This window comes from Canis lupus, chromosome 10, assembly GCF_011100685.1.
Source record: "Canis lupus familiaris isolate Mischka breed German Shepherd chromosome 10, alternate assembly UU_Cfam_GSD_1.0, whole genome shotgun sequence".
In the NCBI taxonomy this organism is placed as follows: domain Eukaryota; kingdom Metazoa; phylum Chordata; class Mammalia; order Carnivora; family Canidae; genus Canis; species Canis lupus.
Window position 1 is genome coordinate 49,494,098 of NC_049231.1, and position 17,212 is coordinate 49,511,309.

General features: G+C 50.0%; 1 protein-coding gene across 2 annotated transcripts in view; it reads left to right on the plus strand.

Moving 5' to 3' along the window:
• Positions 1 to 17,212, plus strand: part of PRKCE (protein kinase C epsilon) — a 487,576-nt gene that overhangs the window by 464,289 nt on the left and 6,075 nt on the right. Inside the window, exon 15 of one of the 2 annotated variants that reach the window (XM_038551202.1) lies at positions 1,673 to 1,702. The exons of the other annotated variant lie outside the window; for it this stretch is intronic. Within the exon in view, the coding sequence (XP_038407130.1) occupies positions 1,673 to 1,687 (15 nt within the window). The 3' untranslated portion in view covers positions 1,688 to 1,702. Of the gene's footprint in view, positions 1 to 1,672; positions 1,703 to 17,212 lie in introns of those variants that run through there. 2 annotated transcript variants of the gene reach the window in all.

Below are 17,212 nucleotides of genomic sequence, written 5' to 3' on the forward strand. Positions count from 1 at the left end.
CAGGGACGGCGTGCAGTTCTTGCATCTTAGGGACAGACTCCTTGAGAAAGGAGAGGACAAGTATGTGAGCAACATCAGCAGCCTTGCAATTTGGTGGTGGAGGGCAGAGAAACCAGAGGCACAGACACCCCCATAATCTCATGCCCCAAGCCCCCAGTGCATTCAGTCAAAGACCTGGGCCCCCGAGGGAGCTCTGGCGCTCCTTTGTCTTGGGCTAGCTCCACTTGCTCCCCACCCATGCCCGTTGACATCACCACCAAAATGCCACCGTCCCCCTCAGGAAACAGCTGGATAGTGACCACCCCATTGAATTTACTTGACACACTGAATCTAAGGACCTGGGGGCGTGTCCTGCTTGTCTGATTCAGGAGGGAATTGGTTTTGTCTGACGGGAGGTACTGGGCGTGAGGCTGGGTGAAGTCACGTCATCCAGGCCAGAGCTTAAGAAGAGCCAAGACAGAGTGGCACATTTTCTGGAGCTCCGACTCTTGCCACCGCCACCACTAGGATGAAGCTTCTGCACAGTAGAGCCTGCGGTGGGAGAGCAAACCTGCCCACTGCCTGGGGCCGGTCCAGCTAAAGGCAGGGGTGCCTCGATCACCCTCGATCACCCCTACAGGGGCTGAGGATAAGGCAAGTTCCCGGGCCTGGTTTCCATCCTCTCTGTAGGAAGCCTTGCCCCTCCAAAGAGCTCCCCCACCAGACTGTCCAGATTTGCAGTTGGCCTCTGGCCTCTAGTCCAGTTCCCTCGCATACCTCGGATGGCTCCTGTCCCCTCCGGGCCTTTGCCTTCTTGAGATGTTTGCTAAGCTGAGATTTCTGCTCCCTGGCGCCTGAGCCTCCCTGTCTAACCCTGCCCTGGCTCACCAGCTGTCAGTAGTCCGGGGTGCCTGCCTGCAGATTTACGCCCGTTTGCACTAACCCCCACCCCGGGACATTGATCAGTGGCCTCTGCTTCTGCGTGGAGATTCCCTGTCATTCATCCTGCCAGCGTTCTTGTATTCTCTCCCTCCCTCGTTTTCCCTTTTATACTCCTCTTGTCCACCATGTAGCCACCCACGGATCCAACTGACTCTGCCCAAGCCGTCAACACCAGACCAAAGGCTTGGTATCATGATGGGTTCACATCCGTCTCTGGAGGTGGCCTGCCTCAGAGCAAGGGCACATGGCAGCAGGTGGGGGGGCAGGAGGGAATGGAAAAGCCAGTGAGGCTGGAGGTGAGGCCTCTGATGCTAGGAACAATCTCCAAGCATAGAATCCATCTGCCTGTTCCACTGGGGATGTCGATCCAAGGTGGTGGCATCGTCATGTAGTCAATAAATGTAGCACGATCCGCTTTTGCATTCCTGGTGCGCTCACCTTTGGGCACCAGAGAGGGCCGGAGTGATGTGTTCCGTGAGGTTGGGCAGCATCGTCTGACCACGCGGGTCTTGGAGGTGTTGTCCCACTCTGGGCCTCTCTCCTGTGTGATGCTCCTTTCCTGCCAAAAAACATGAGGCTCAGAGATTATGGCTCCCAGGGCTCTAGCGCTGGAAGTGGGGGAGGCCAGTGGAGGAGGGAGAGCCCTGCCTCCCCAGGAACCTAGCTAGCTCTCCTCAGTGAAAGCCAAGGGCAATGAGGGAAATGCTGGCCAAGTAAACTTCTCTTTGTGTACGTGTTCTCTTTTTTCAAGTTTGCATCAGTGTGAGTGTCCCTCTTTAAGGTAAGGCCTCCAGAATGGGGAGTCTCTCCAGGTAGGTGAGCCCTCAGGCCCGGTGACATGGAGGCCCTTTCAACCTCATGATCCGTTTCCATCCAGCCATCCACACTGCATGGCGGGACCCTCAAGGGAGGCCTTCCCTGCATGCTCCTGCATGACCGGGCTGTGCTGAGAGAAAACCGGGAAGTGGGCAGGAGACCCTCACAACCTCACCAACCTAGGAGCCTGAGGAGGAGCCCTGCCGGACGGGCCGCCCCTTCCCCCAAAGCGAGGCCCCTGCCCCAGGCACCACCTGATGGTGTGCGCCGTGAAGACGGAGCCCCAGGTGACCGTTGCAGGCTGACCTCCTCCTCCACCTGGCAGAGCAGGAACGGGGCCTGGCCGGTTCCTATAGACGTCAGTCAGGGCATCCCCCTGCACTGTGTCCATGGCAGAGTGAGAGAGCTTAGCCTCCCAGAGGCTGCACGGTCCCACCAAGAGCCGGGACACCGGTCTGGGCCTGGAGGGCATGGGAAGTGTCCAGGAGCCTGCTTCTGGCAGTTGGCTTAGGTAGTGACATGGTACAGTGGACGGGCACCGGCTCTGACCACAGAGAGGCTTGGGTTGGAATAAACCTGCTGTTGCAGGATAGCCACGTGGGCCTGGGGAGTCACTTTACCCCCAGACCTCTGGCCTCCTTGAGCCCCACGTCCTTAGCTATAAAATGGGGATGAAAAATACTCATAGAATTATGAACAGGATGAGCCAAACATGTAGATCTCTAGGAGTGTTAGCTCCCCTCTCCATTCTCCACCCGCACCCAGCCTGACGAAGCCTCTGCTTCCCCCCTCATCCCAGCAACCAAGAGCTAAGGCTTGCAGGAGGCCAGGCTGTGGGATCAGATGTGGCCAGGCTGCAGGAGAGTCAGGGCCTCGGGCCGCTGATCCGGGGAGCGGGGATAGTGATATCGCCTATGCTGAATGGCTGGGAGGAGGGCAAAGCAAATGGTGCGGAGTGGTCAGCACAGCCCTTGGGCACAGCAGGTGCTGCCACAGTGCTGAGGCTGATAGTGCTGGAGACCCCGGGGCTCTAAGGCCAAGGGGCCGGACAGGGCACAGCTCCTGGAGAGGCCAGGGGTTCGCATGGGGATTACACCATGTGGTCAGGGAAGCTGCCATCGCAGGGAAGAAGAGCAGGTGAGGCCTGGCAGAGAGCGCCTTCCAGCCTCTGCCCAGAGACTTCTGGTGTTTAATTCTGGCCCTGCCCCTGTTCTGAGATGAGGGGGTGGGCACCGGGAGCCCGGAGATACAGCAAGGCAGAGATGGACCCAGCCATTCTAATGGCCTTTGGGGAACCCCAAGGGTCTGGCCCCCTTGAACTGTATGAGTTTACTTCTTCTGCCTTCTTTCTTTCTCAGCGGGGCTGTTGCTGAGCACAACCCTGCAGCCCAGCCCTAAAGTGGTGGCAGCCTGATGACGCCATGGCCCTGTGAACACAGCAGGTTCCCAAGTATTTCTAAGCTACACAGCCTCAGTGGGGCATCTTTGACTCTGCAGAAGAGATTTCTCCATCTGAGAACCGTGTTTGCAGGAGCATTCCTGTGGCCCGACCTGCACGTCAGTTTGGTGCCCCCACCTATCACCTCAGGGGAGGAATTTGAGCCCTGGGCTGGGCTGGGTTGGGCATTTCTATAAGCTCCGAAGTTTTCATCTATGATTTCACAGCTGTTAGGTTGGGATTTGCCGTCATGGGTTCATCAAACTGGTGTATATTGAACTTCATGTCCTCCCCACTCCATCAGCACTTGAGCTAACGCACAACCTACCAGGGAGCGTGGGACCTGCAGGCTATGTCTGTTTGAAGGGGGGAAGGTCCTCCAGAGGAGCTGGATCTCTTGGCAGAGAAAGCCAGAAAGGTTTAGGGAGAGACAACCTTTAGGGAAGAGGTGCTGGGGGAAAGGAGGGAAAGGCAGGGTTCAGGGCGCCTGGGTGGCTCAGTCGGTTAAGCCTCTGCCTCCGACTCAGGTCATGATCCAGGGGACCTGGGATTTGAGCCCCACATTGGGCTCCCTGCTCAGCAGAGAGTCGGCTTCTCCCTTTCTCTCTCCCTCTGCCTCTCCCCCTGTTTCTACTAGCTCTCTTTCTCTCTCAAATAAATAAATAAAATCTTTAAAAAAAAAAAAAAAAGACGGGGTTCAAATCAGCAATTTTCAGAATTTTCAGCAGGAATTTGGAGAGCACATACTTTCTGCCCTCTGAGAAGCTGCAGAGGAGGCTGGCTCATATAGGAAGTAAAGAACCCCCCAGGGCAGCCCCGGTGGCTCAGCCTTTTAGCGCCGCCTTCAGTCCAGAGCGGGATCCTAGAGACCCGGGATCGAATCCCACGTCAGGCTCCCGGTGCATGGAGCCTGCTTCTCCCTCTGCCTGTGTCTCTGCCTCTCTCTCTGCATCTCTCTGTGTCTCTCATGGATAAATAAATAAAATCATTAAAAAAAAAAAAGAACCCTCTATCACCCTAAGGTTACCATCCTGAGGAGTTCGGGCAGCAGGAAGTCCTTGAGGAATACCAGTGTAGTGTCAAATCCAGGACTTGACTTGGGGACGGAGTCTCTCAGGCTTGCCTCCTGGGGTTAGAGAAGAGGAAGGAGAGATGGAATGCAGAAGAGAGCTCCTGTAGACAAGCCAGCAGGCAGGGCCTCTGTGGACCATGGGAGCCACTGCCCACCCGTGATCTCATAGACGGCCCTGCCTGGGTGGGACCACATTGCTGCATGAGCAGCACCCTCCTGCCCCTCTCTTGCAGAAGAGGGTAACCGAGGGTCTGGCAGCCTGGAGCGGAGGGCCAGCAGTCAGAGGCTGGATACCGGGCATCCGAGGTTCCAGAGGCTAGAACCTCATCCAAGGTATGAGGAGTTCACTCAGCGGAGTGAACCTCATGCCTTCCCCATGGAGGGCCTCAGGCCTCCAGGCCTCCGGCCAGCATTTGGTCTTTGAAGGGTACAGGCATCAAGGGAAGCTTGCACGGAAAGCCAACCGTGTTCCCCACGCACACCAGCCTCCACGTCCAGGACTTTGAATCCCCAGGGGCACAGCTGGCTGTCACGGAAAAAAGAAGCTCTTGGAAACCCAGCTTTGCCACGGGGGGATCGGTGCCCTGTTTACACCCCCACTGTTTGTGCCGGGGCAGCAGATGGTAACAGAATTGGATTTGGCCTAACCTTTGACATTCAAACATTATTCCAGAATTCTGGGATTTGACAAACACACATTAGGTATGTGACCCATCATTACAGTTCAACGTCAGTCTTTTCAGAGTGAGGAGGCCTGGCTCATGTGCCTTCAGCACTCTGACCCTCCACGTGATTCTGGCTGCTTTTCTCTGGGACCTACTCCACCCCCAAAGGGCATTTCTTAGAGCGCAGAGCTTGAATGTCAGTGGAGTATTTCAGGTGTGCGAGCCCCAGCTAGGTGTGGAAGAAGGTCGAGAATGGCTGGGGCGGTGAGATACGATACTTGCCTTAAGTAGGGAGATGGGAAGATAAGCCTGTGGTGGGACTTATCATCTGTGATGACTTGGGAAATAAAGCAGACCTTGACTTGGGGCTTGGGCCAGACTCCCTCCTCCCGGCATCTCTACCAGTGTTTGGAAACCACAGGACTGGTGGTCCTCCTGGGGAGGCAGGGCAGATTCAGGCTCCAGGTACCCAGGCACCTGGGATGTGAGTGTTCCACTAAATGATTCAGAATACAGTCGCTCCAAAACATGAGATTCCAGAATTGAGCCCCCACCTGGTACCACAGGCAGTGAGGACAGGGCTGGGTGCTGGTCTCTGTATCTGTGAGATGCAGAGCAAGTCCCTGAATTTCTCTGCTCCCTTCCTGTAAAATGTGGGACTTATGTAATGCCTACAGTGTCTTCTAGCTCCATGAGGGCAGGGATTGGAGCTTCTTTGAAGTCAACTTTATTGTAATAAAATTCACATAGAATAAAATCCACCCATTTAATGCGTGTGTTGTGATGCATTTTCACAAATGGGTGCACCCGTGTTACCAGCAGCGCGGTGAATATATAGGACATCTCTACCCCAAATGGTTCCCAGGTGCCCTTTGCCCCAGGCAGTCCCTGATCTGCTTTCTGTCACTGGAGAGTAGGTTTGGCTTTTCTAGAGTTTAATATATATATATGGAGCCTTGTAGTATGTGCTCTTTTGTGTCTGGCTTCTTTCACTCAGCGTCATGTGTTTGAGACTTGGGAATTATATTTTTAACTTTTTAACCATGGAAAATTTCAAACACTTACAGAAGTAGAGAGAATCCCCGTGTATTCGTCACCCAACACCAACAATTAGCCGGCTCTGGTTAATTTGTTAGGGGAGGGATTTTATCTGTTTCGTGCACAGCTGTGCCCTCAGCATAACTCCTGGCAGTCAGCAGGCATTCAGTGTATGTGCGTGGGGTGAGCGAATGAATGAATTCTGTGGATCGACAGTTTTTTTTCCAGAGAATATTTCTGTCTCAGCTCCATCTCCAAATTCTCTCCTCACCTTTTATGGCCCAAGAGCTATTCCAGTGTCTGCCTGGGAACTTGGGGGGTGATAAGATCCTGCATTAGGAAACCTGAAATTGTTGAACGGTAAGAGAGGTAGGTGACCTCATCTTGACTTGAGAGGCATATATTAGAGTGTTTACAATCCCCGTTTCAAAGCCAGCAGGCAGAGCAATAATAAATCCCAGCCAAGAGAACTGATTTCTATCTAGAACATTTTCATAAATAAGGTGGGGGTGGGATTGGTGAGTGGAGGAACAGAGCTTGTGCCAAGACCATATTGGAAAGCTTCTCTGGGCACCAAAAGGTATCCCTAGAAGAGCTGAACCCAACAGCTGTCAACAGTGACACTGCTTCGAGAAGTAGATGCTACGTGAGAAAGGACCCCATAGTGAGAAGTGGACGGGGCCAGCTTTGCCACAGTGAGCTTGCCCACTTTCAGCCAGAGACCCGGGCTCCTGATCGGGCACAGGTCCTGCTGCTGCACGTCCTGCGTGGGGCCGGCTCGGTGCAGAGCCCAGCTGGGGCGCTCAGGCCTCGGGCGAGCCACAGCACGCAGGACACTGTCTCCTCCTCGGCTGTTTATTCCTGGATATCCATTCTGGGTTCTCCACGTGTTATCAGTTCCCCACACCCCTACTGGGTACCCTGTTACCCTACTTTGGGGTCTCTCCAGCAGTGGGTTGTAAAAATCAATTTAACACATCAGGTGAAGAAAACTATTTTAATGCAGGATAGGATAGGATAGGATAGGATAAGATAAGATAGGGTAGGGTGAGGTGGGGTTGGGTCGCGTCAGTAGAATAGAACAGAATAAACAGAACACCAGACTAGAGCCCAGAATGCAATGCAGGTAAGGTCTAGTTTGCTGAATCTTTCCCGGAACTGCTGGGAAAAATCCCCCTGGGATGAGGGGATGGTCCACTAGGTTATATACAAAATGTATTTCTTACTGCTTGTTATAATAGAACATTTTGAAGGGCTATGCCCTTCATCACCCTAATGTCTAAGAAATGAACCCAAAAAAGTATAGTGGGGATGGCGATCTCCTGGACTGTGAGGGACACAGGGAAGAATGCAGGTGTTTGTAACATAGCAACAAGACTACAGGTGGAAGCCACTGAACTGGGTACCTGTGCTGGGCTCCGGGCTGGAGTCCTCAGCAGGAAGGTACGTTTCAGGGACATTGGCCTTGGGGCCAGAACATCTGAATTCAGTCCTGGCTGCACCTTGGGCAAGCTGTTTCATGATCCCTCTCGTGGGGGCTGTGGCAGCACAGCCTGCCCCCTAGGGTGGGGTGAGCTTGAGTGAATCAGGTGGGTGAAGCATTGAGTGCAGTCCCCAGCACCTGGAAGAGCCTCCATGCATGAGCTTTATGACGTTTCCACATGCAGAAAGAGGTGTGCCGAGCCCAGTGCCAAAGCTAGGAACACAAGAGAGAGATGCCCAGCATGTCACTACTTCGCCCTAGTTCTAAGGAGTCCCAGGGAAGAGGCACGGGGCAGCCCAGATGTATGAGGGGGACCAGCCTAGGTTGAGGATGGTTCCCCAGGAAGGGGTGTTTCCTTCCCCACATAGCAGCACCAGACTCCTTAGCAGAATGGAGGCCTTGTGGCCTCAGGGATGGTTTCAGAAGTCCTTTATAGCATTTGAGAGGGAAATGGACCCTCTTTTACTCTTATTTCCCATCCAAGGGGGTGGCGGACTCACCTTCTGAGCAAAGCTGTTGCTCCTTGCCATCCTCTGGGGACTCAGCAAGGTCCACGGAATTAACCTGAAGCTGGCGAGTCCCCAGTTCTGAGCCAGGCACTGCTAGTGGTAGAGGGTGCTCCCTGCCTCACTGGGGAGCCAAGATTCACAGGGCACTTAGAGGCACCTCCAGGCCATTTATAAACTCCACACTGAATGTCATCAAGTACCTGTGTGCCCCGCACAGGTGGTGAGGACTTGTCCCTCACCACATGGCCCAGAATGACTCTTGGCTGAAATGTATGCATTGCACATTGATTATCAAATTTTAGAGGCAGGTAGTCACAAAGTGTACTTCTCTGTGAACCTTGGCCGGCCTGGGACGGTGGTGGGCTGGGAGGGTTTGAGCAGGTATAATAAGCGCCACCCTTTGGAGCTGCACAGAAACACCTCCTGCCCTAAAAGGAATGAAAAAGTGCTGTCTGTAGAAAGCTTTGATACAAATGACTTCACCTAGTCTTAAAAGAACCCTCTGGAAAGAGGCTCAGATCCAAAGTCTGAGTCCAAGGGACTTTTCCCAATCATTTTCATAGGGTCGCTTCAGCCTTTCTGCCGAACACTTACCACCCCAGAGGGAACATCCCGTGTTGGGAACTCCCATGGTCTAAGGGACTTAAACAAAAGGGGACATTTCAGGTCCTGAGAATGCTTGTCAGGGTGTCTTCCCCTAGGTGGATTCCTCAGAGTTCTCAGACCTTAGAGAGACTCAGGCTTTGCACAAGGGGAAACTTTCAAATCTGTGGTCTTAGCAATCAGATCACGACTTCTTCAAGAATCCGTCAACTCTTCCCAGAAAAATGTTTCCATAAGCCCAACACCCTATATTGTGTTCTATAAGGTTCACAGGAGCCTTGAATTCCAGTCCCTAGCACAGGGCTTGGCCAGCTGGCCCCCAGGCTAAATCCAGCCCACTGCCTCTTTTGGTGCAGTCCTCAGACTAAGAGTGGTTTTTACATTTCTCTTAATATGGTTGAAGAAGAATGTTTCATGACACATGAACATTACATGAAATTCAATGTCAGCGTTCCTACCTAAAGCTTTACTGGGAACACAGCCACACTGGTGCAGTTGTGTCTTGTCTGCAGCTGCTTGAGCCACAGCGTCATAGTGGAGTGCTTGTAACAGAGACCCTGTGGTTCACGAAACCCACATATCTACTATATGGCCCTTTGGAAAATATTTGCCACTCCTGCTTTAGGAGTAAGACCCCCAGGTTAAGAGGCTTGCTTGAAGTGTTTTACTTAAAATAATTGAGCTGTAGAATTAAGAGGTACAACAACTTGAAAATCACCTTGACAAGTTCCCCACTTGACCGTGTTAGCAGGAAATGCCAGGGAATTGTGTCTTGGGTTCTCCCTTTAAAGTTCCATGGGTTTCTAGTTGGCACTGCCTTACAAATGAACCCAACTTTCGGGTAGTCTCTGTGAAGTTTTGTTTAAAAAGCACCATAACAAGTGTACAGAGTTTGGTAACAACTTCTTTATATTGGGGATACCCACCCTCCCCTGTAATAGAAATCCTGGAGAGGCAGTTCTGCAGACCCCTTATTGACTGCTCATTCATAGACAAATTGTAGCTGGCTGAACTCCTGGGATCACTGCAGTGTTTGCTGGGTATGAGGGAGGAGGTTGGTGTCAGTTAGCAAGAGTTTCCAAAGTCTGGGGACTTTGGTGGCTCAGGGATTGAGCATCTGCCTTTGGCTCAGGTCATGATCCCGGGGTCCTGGGATCGAGTCCCACATCAGGCTCCCTGCATGGAGCCTGCTTCTCTCTCTGCCTGTGTCTGCCTCTCTCTGTGTCTCTCATGAATAAATAAATAAAATCTTAAAAAAAAAAAAAAAAGCGTTCCCAAAGTAACTCTTCAAATGGAATTTGTGAAAATGCATAATTTTTATAGTCTAGCAAACAATAATGAGCAGACAAGGAGAGAGTGGAAATTGTTGGATTTCATCAAACAGCTGCTTTGTTAGAACTCAGCTGTGGAGGTTCATTCAGAAGGCCTGGTAGTCTGAGGGACTTGGTCCTTTGTAAAAATATGTGTATACAGACTGCCTCAGAAGTAAAGCAACTTTCCCTCGGAAGTGGTTTAGACAAAAGGCAGTCGACCAGATTATAGGGGAGGGGGCACTTGAGACTACCACCTGAGGCTTGGGTGGCTCCTCAGCAACTCATGCCAGCAACACCACGTTCCCATGATGCTCTCTCCTTTGAACCAGTGAATGGCCAAAAACCGAGTGGCTCCCCATCTTTAAATGCCATGAACTGAATCATTTGTGCTTAAAAAGCAATGGGTCTTGATTTTCTTTACCCCTAAAAGGTGGAAGCAACTCGACTAGAGTAGAAGTCACAGGCTGGAGATTGTGTGACCCTTTCAGCCAGGCTACCTTTTTTTTTTTTTTTTTTAACTGAATTAGTTGAAACATTGAGAAATTAGGAGATCTAAATGAAAATGTATCTGGAGCATTTCCTGGACATTCAGAAGGCCTAGAAACCCTGGGTCTTGTTCTTGAAGATGGCATCACGGGTGAGGCATGAGGTCCCCCTGTGCCTCAGTCTCTAGCAGCTCTCCATGCTCCCCAGGCTCCCTCGGCACGCACACACACCCTGCTCATTACGGAGAAGCTATGACATCACTGCCAGCACCACTAAACATAAAATTTGTATCCTTTTTTTTTTTTTTAATCTTTATTCTAGAAAGTTTGAAGATGGCCCACCAGGGTATAAAGTACATACTCTAAAATATAATATCTGTGAAAATGAGGAAAGAAAAATGGGCAGGAAGGCAAAAACAAAAACAAAAAATCAGGAATGTTCTTTGGGGAAGCGGTGGAGCTCACACATTTGGCTCTTAGCTTTTGAGAGCAGACTTAGTTCTAGAGTCTGAGAGCAAGGGACACAACACACCCAAGGTGCCCTGGTGAAACAGGGACTATTCTGTGAACTGAGATCAAATAGAACTCTCTCTCAAGGAGCATCCCAAAGACAATGCTGTTTGTTCTAACCACACAGTTGTGATAAATCTTGATGAGGAAGCAACGCTCTTCATTTACTCTCACCATTTACATGTGTTATTTCATGAACTCCTTATAACAAATATAGGGGGAGGACTACTAACATCCCCATTTCACAGGTGGTGAAACTAAAGCACAGAGAGACGGCAGGATTTGCCCATGGTTGCAGAGCCAGACAGAATCAGGCATGGAACCCAGGCCGGCTGGCCGCAGAGAACATGCGCTAACCCACTGAACTACACTGCCTTTCAGAGCTGACACCAGGGGAAACCAGTGTGGCTTCCACTGAGCCTTTGGGTATCCCCATTCATAAAGGCTAATACCAAATAAGGAAAGGAGGGCATGAAATTGAGAAGGAATGCCAGTATGTAGCATGAGCTGCAGAGGAAGCCAAATCCAGAACAACTCAATGATAGGCCCCTAAGTAGGCTTTTAAACCACAAAAAGGCTCTCTGAAACTAAGGAAAAGAAGGAAGAAAGGGATTCACTGCTCCTTTACACAAAGGGACTCAACCAAGCTGCATGTCAGAATCACTTACAAAGCTTTAAAAAAAAAAAAAAAAAAAAAGACAGAGGTCTGGGCCTCACCCTTGGAGAGTCCAGTTCATGAGGTGTGGGGCAAGATCCAGGGGTCTTGGGGTTTTTTTTTTTTTTTATTGTTTTTAAGTTTTTGTTTTTTTTTTTAATTATTCAGGGCTCATCATGACAAGTGCATTCCTCAATCCCCACCCCCTCTTTCCCCTGTCCCCCCACCCACCTCCCTTCTGGCCACCATCAGTTTATACTCTGGAGTTAAGAGTCTGTTTCTTGGTCTCGGTCTCTCTCTCTCTCTCTGTCTGTCTCTATTTCCCTTTGGTTTCTTAAATTCCACATATGAGTAAAATCATATGGTATTTGTCTTTTTCTGACTTATTTCACATAATATTCTCTAGCTCCATCCATGTTGTTGCAAATGGCAAGAGTGCGTTCTTTTTTATGGTTGAGTAATAGTCCATCACATATATACACCATACCTTCCTTATCTATTCATCAGTCGATGGATATTGGGCTGCTTCTATATCTTGGCTATTGTAAATAATGCTGCCGTAAACATCAGGGTGCATGTACCGCTTTGAATTAGTGTTTTTGTGTATCTTTGGGTAAATACCAGTAGTGTGATTCCTGGATCATAGAATGGTTCTGTTTTTAACTTCTTGAGGAACCTCCATGCTGTCTTCCACAGTGGCTGCACCAGTTTGCATTCCCACCCACAGTGCACGAGGCTTCCTTTTTCAGGGGCACTTTGTTTGTTTTTGGTGCACAGACAGGATGAAAAAGCACTGTGTTAACCAGTGACAAAAAGCAAGGCTGTTATTTTGTCTCTAACTTTTCCCCGACGGGAAAAGACAGGAAAACTCTTAGAAGTACAGAGACTAGCTCAGAAACCACTAAGAGCTGAACTGGAATCCAAGGGAGGGAAATTAATGAATTACATTTAATAAAGCTCACTTGGCAGTCTGGGTTATACCCATGCCCCAGCCAGATGGCCAAGCAGTGGCACTGAGTCTCGGATGTGGGGCCAGCATCACTGTTATGTAAAGCTCCTAAAAATCCAGCATGTAGCTCCCTCATGTGCAAAAATATAGAATATGGGGATTTGGGATACTTGGAGATAGATGCTGTAAGAGCCAGATCTAGAAGTTTTTATAAGAAGATAGCTTGTCGACACTTGAGGGGGAAATGGTAATCACTCAGAGCCAATTAACTTCCATTCTAGACCAGTAGAGCAGAGAAATGAGGCAGGCATTATGTGTCTTTATTCCAGCAAAGCCATTGAAAGTCTCTGATATCATCCTCCTGGACAAGATGGAAAAAGGGACTGTAGCTGGTCAGTTCACAGTGGATTTAACAACAGTGTCCTCCAAGGGTGCTAGTGGACCTTTCAGCTTTGCAAGAGGGCTCTCTGGAGAGGGCAGGTCAGAGGGCTGGGCTCCGAGCCTGAGCCTGCCTTACACGGTATTGTCATACGCTCCTTAACAGAGTAATGGGGGGTGTGCCAGTCTTGTTTTGGGATGACACAGAGCCAAAGGATATAGCAGAGGAGATAGATGATAGAATTAAATTAACGTTATATTCTTATAGTACTTTAGAGTTTACGTGAGCTTTCCCTGTTACGCTCTCTTAGAACCCTCGGCAAGCTAGGTACATTTATTATCCCTACTTTCTTGGTTACAGACTGAGATCAGAGAAGTAAATTACAGAATCGTTATTTATGGTGATCTCTATAAGCCAGAAATATGTACCAAAATAAGAAGAAATCAAAGCTAAATGTAAAGGATTACATTTGGATTTTTTAAAAAATCCATTTCAGAAGATTGACATTTGCATTCATTTCCTGGGGCTGCCCTTGGAAAGAACCAGAGACTGGGTGCCTTAGAACAGAAATGTATTGTTTCAGGGTGCTTGGGTGGCTCAATGGTTAAGCATCTGCCTTTCGCTCAGGTCGTGATCCCAGGGTCCTGCTTCTCCCTCTGCAGGGAGCCTGCTTCTCCTTCTGCCTAGATCTCTGCTTCTCTGTGTCGTGCATAAATAAATAAAATCTTTTCAATCAACCAACCAATCAATAAAAAGGTCAGGGCGGCTCAGTGCCAGATGAACTCTGTACATCTTGCCCTGATTTGTTTAAAGAAAATCTGAGAGTATGACCAATTCTTGGTTCACAAAATTAAGAGGAGGAGAAAGGGATGGAGGATTATGTTTGGAGAAATTTCTAGGTAAAGGATAGCTAACTTGAAGTTCTGTTCTGTTCCAACCCTCATTTTTGCCAGGCAAGACCCTATGCAGTTATATAGTCTTTATTTCATTTTACTTCACATGTGAGCATGTCTGTATAAACATACCCACGTGTACTCTGTTATTTAGAATGTGTGGTATAATGAATATACATGCATGTGCAAAGATTTGGCTAATGGATAGTGAGCAAGTATTCTAATTATTTGAATTCTTGCTTTTCCTTTTCAAGTATTTAAAAGAGCAAAGTGGAACTGAAACAAGAATATTGACATTTCAAAGCCAGGAGGAATTTGGGGTTTGACTATTACGGTGAAAGAAATTGGTTCCAGCAAATGGATATTATGTTCTGCTGTGTCCCCTGCTTTGCAGGCGGTACCTTCAGGGATCTGAGAGGAGCCGGTGACCCATATGACCTATTAGAAGGGGCCTTGTGCATGACCCAGGAAGTGCCTTGGGCACTGGGAGGGTGTGGGATAGGGTGAGGCTGCTGTCCGGGAGGACCTAAGAGGGCATTGGAACCTGACATGGGACCTAGACAAAAAAAGCTGGCATTTTGGAGATTGTGTGGAGATAGCATGTCCCCCCACCCCGACCCCCATCCCCATCTGGTTGTGCGTGTGGGTCACAGTGACCACTCCCTTGCTCTTGTCATGCCAGGTAGAGGCAAAGAGGTGGGCAGGGCCCAGCAGAGTGGCCACATGAAAGCCAGCCCCGTGCCCCAGCCTGTAAGATCAGGGAGTTCTCTGTGTGCTTTAGAACAAAGTCATCTGTTGATCTCGTAATCAGATGAAGACAGAAGCAGAAATCGTTGGCTCCTCTGAAAGCTCGTGTTTATGACTTCAGTACAGTAAGTGAACGCATTGCATCAGCCAGACAGGAAGCGAGCATTCGGGCCGTCTGCCCACGTCCGTGCTGAGGTCCAAGCGCTACCACGGCCGGCTGATCCCCAAGCCCTCAGCCGCCTCTGGTGACTTACAAGGCAGGCCCAGTGGCTCAGCTTCTCGGATGCACCTTCTCCAGGGATCTGGAGCGACCCGTAACTGTTTCCATGAACTACCTCACTCCCCCATCACAGATACCAAAGATGTGCCCTTCCCCCAGAGTTAGCCCCAGACCCCTCAAAGCCCAGGCCTTGTCTCTGAAGGGATGCCAGAGGGAACGGGAGTGTCCTTTCCTGTAACATCATCCACAAGGGGTAGTGACAGAAACTGCCCTTAGCCCATCCGTCTTGATGGAAATTTCCCGAACTCTGGCTGAACCTGTTTGTGTTTGTCTCGTGCCAGCCATCAGGGAAGCCCCATGCCCCAAGCTGACCACTCCTCAGGAAGGAAACCCCATGAACTAGGTAGGCCTCAGTCTACCTGTTTCTCTGGGCCTCCCTGCTCTAGGCCCCGCGTGGGTCAGATGTCAGCCATCTCACCACTTGGCCTGCACACTCCCCCAAATGAAAAGCCCCTCTGGTCTAACAGCTGCCAGTGGTCCTAAATCCAGAGCGCTTTACCAGCTGTAGATACAGTAGCAGCAAGAGAGGTGCATTCACTCCTTTTCCAACAGATATTTATTGAGCGTTCACTGTGTGCTGGACAAGGCACTAGGCTGGGGATGGAAGGTGACTTCAAACCAGTCCTTGTCCCCAAGGCTCATGGATTAGTCAAAAAGGAGGAGGATACGTGTGATCCGTGCTGTGATGAGTTAGGAGAGATGACGGGCCACCCATAAGAGGCATGGAAGGACAGGAAGACTGCTTGAAGGAAGGGCATCTAAGTCGGAATGGGAAAGGTGAGAAATTCAGCTGGGTGATGAGGACGTGGGGCCGAAGATGGGATTGGGAGAGGGGCTTGCAGGCCAAGGATTAGCTATACAAAGGCTTGGAGTCAGGGAAGCCAGTGAGTGAATCCAGAGAACCTCATGGTGCACAAGCGCCTAGAAGAAGTGGGCAATTAGGTGAGGATGAGACCCTGAAGGACCTGAGACCCCAGGATTTTTCCCAAGAGCTATTGGGTACCATTGGAAGAATCTCAATCTCTGGAAAAAGCACTGGGAGGTCAGGTAGACCGTGGCTCTGCACTAGTTCAGCATTTGGAGGCATACAGAGAAATGTAAGACTCAGTCCCTCCTTCGAGAAGCTCATGGCATCAATGGGCAGATCCCACAGACTGTGTTGGTAACAGCCAAGCTGTACCTGATGCGTGCCCATGGCACACAGGTGCTAAGACTTGGAGGCGCCTTTATTGGGGGCCCGTTATATGTTGGGATCTCCAATCAGGCACCTAACATCTGACATCTCATGGAGTCCTCAAGGCAGCCTTTTTACCTCCGTTTTACAGATGAAAAGACTAAGTCTCAAAGAGTGACTTGACACAGTATCATGTAATCAGGAAGGGACAGTCCCAGGATAAGAGGGCAGCCAGCGCTCTCTACTCTACTCTGTGTCGCCCCCCCACCCCGAGTGTGGGACAAGGATGATATGGGAAGGGCTTTTTGGAGGAGATAAGGTCTGAAGAGGTCCCAGATCACCTTTCAGGCTCCACTGTGCAGGCTAAGAGTCTGACATTTATATTTTAGGGGAGATTTATGGGCTGACCAAGGATCCAGGCAAACAGGGAGTATCTGTCAGGCTTTGCCCATCTTGAAGTTGAGTCTTCTGCTTGCTTAGAGGAAGGCAGAAGCTTTTCAAAGAATAAAATCAGTGAATAAAGTAATCCCCAATCCTCTTTAAATTGGAAGATGCTGGGATGCCTGGATAGTTCAGTGGTTGAGCGTCTGCCTTTGACTCAGGGTGTGATCTTAGAGTCCTGGGATCTAGTCCCACATCGGATTCCCCACAGGGAATCTGCTTCTCCCTCTGCCTGTGTCTCTGCCACTCTCTGTGTGCTTCTCATGAGTAAATAAATTTTTTAAAAAAATAACAGTAATAAGTAATAAATTGGAGGATGCTGTGCGTGCTGTCTCCATGCTGCTAATAGCGGATGGTGTTTCCCAGAGCCATTTGCTTTGGAAAACTTCTCAAGTCTCTAAGGCTAATAGTCAGGAATTGCACATAGTGGGGATGTTGGCTTTTTGAATTGGGAATAATGGACATACACCTAAAATGCTTCTAAGGATCTGGAAAGGCCTGCGCTAGGCAAGGATATTTTTCTATAGAGTTCTTAAAGAGTGGCACAGTCACTCGAATGCTACTGAGGATTCTGTGGCCCCTGGAAAGCCCAGAGCTGAACTAGATGGCTCCCCAGACTTGCATGAAATGGAGCCAGAGGTCCTCTGGGAAGGACACCCCTAGCTGAGCTTCACTGAATCTGGTTCCCGGGTCTACAGTCAGCAAGTGGGGGAATTCAGACAGCCTGTGGAATCTGGCCCCACCGCCATGCTCGGCTTACCTCAGGAAATGAAACCGGTTTCCATGACTAATGGACACTAATGACTGCAAAGTGAAGCACAAGCAGTAGATACACGGGGAG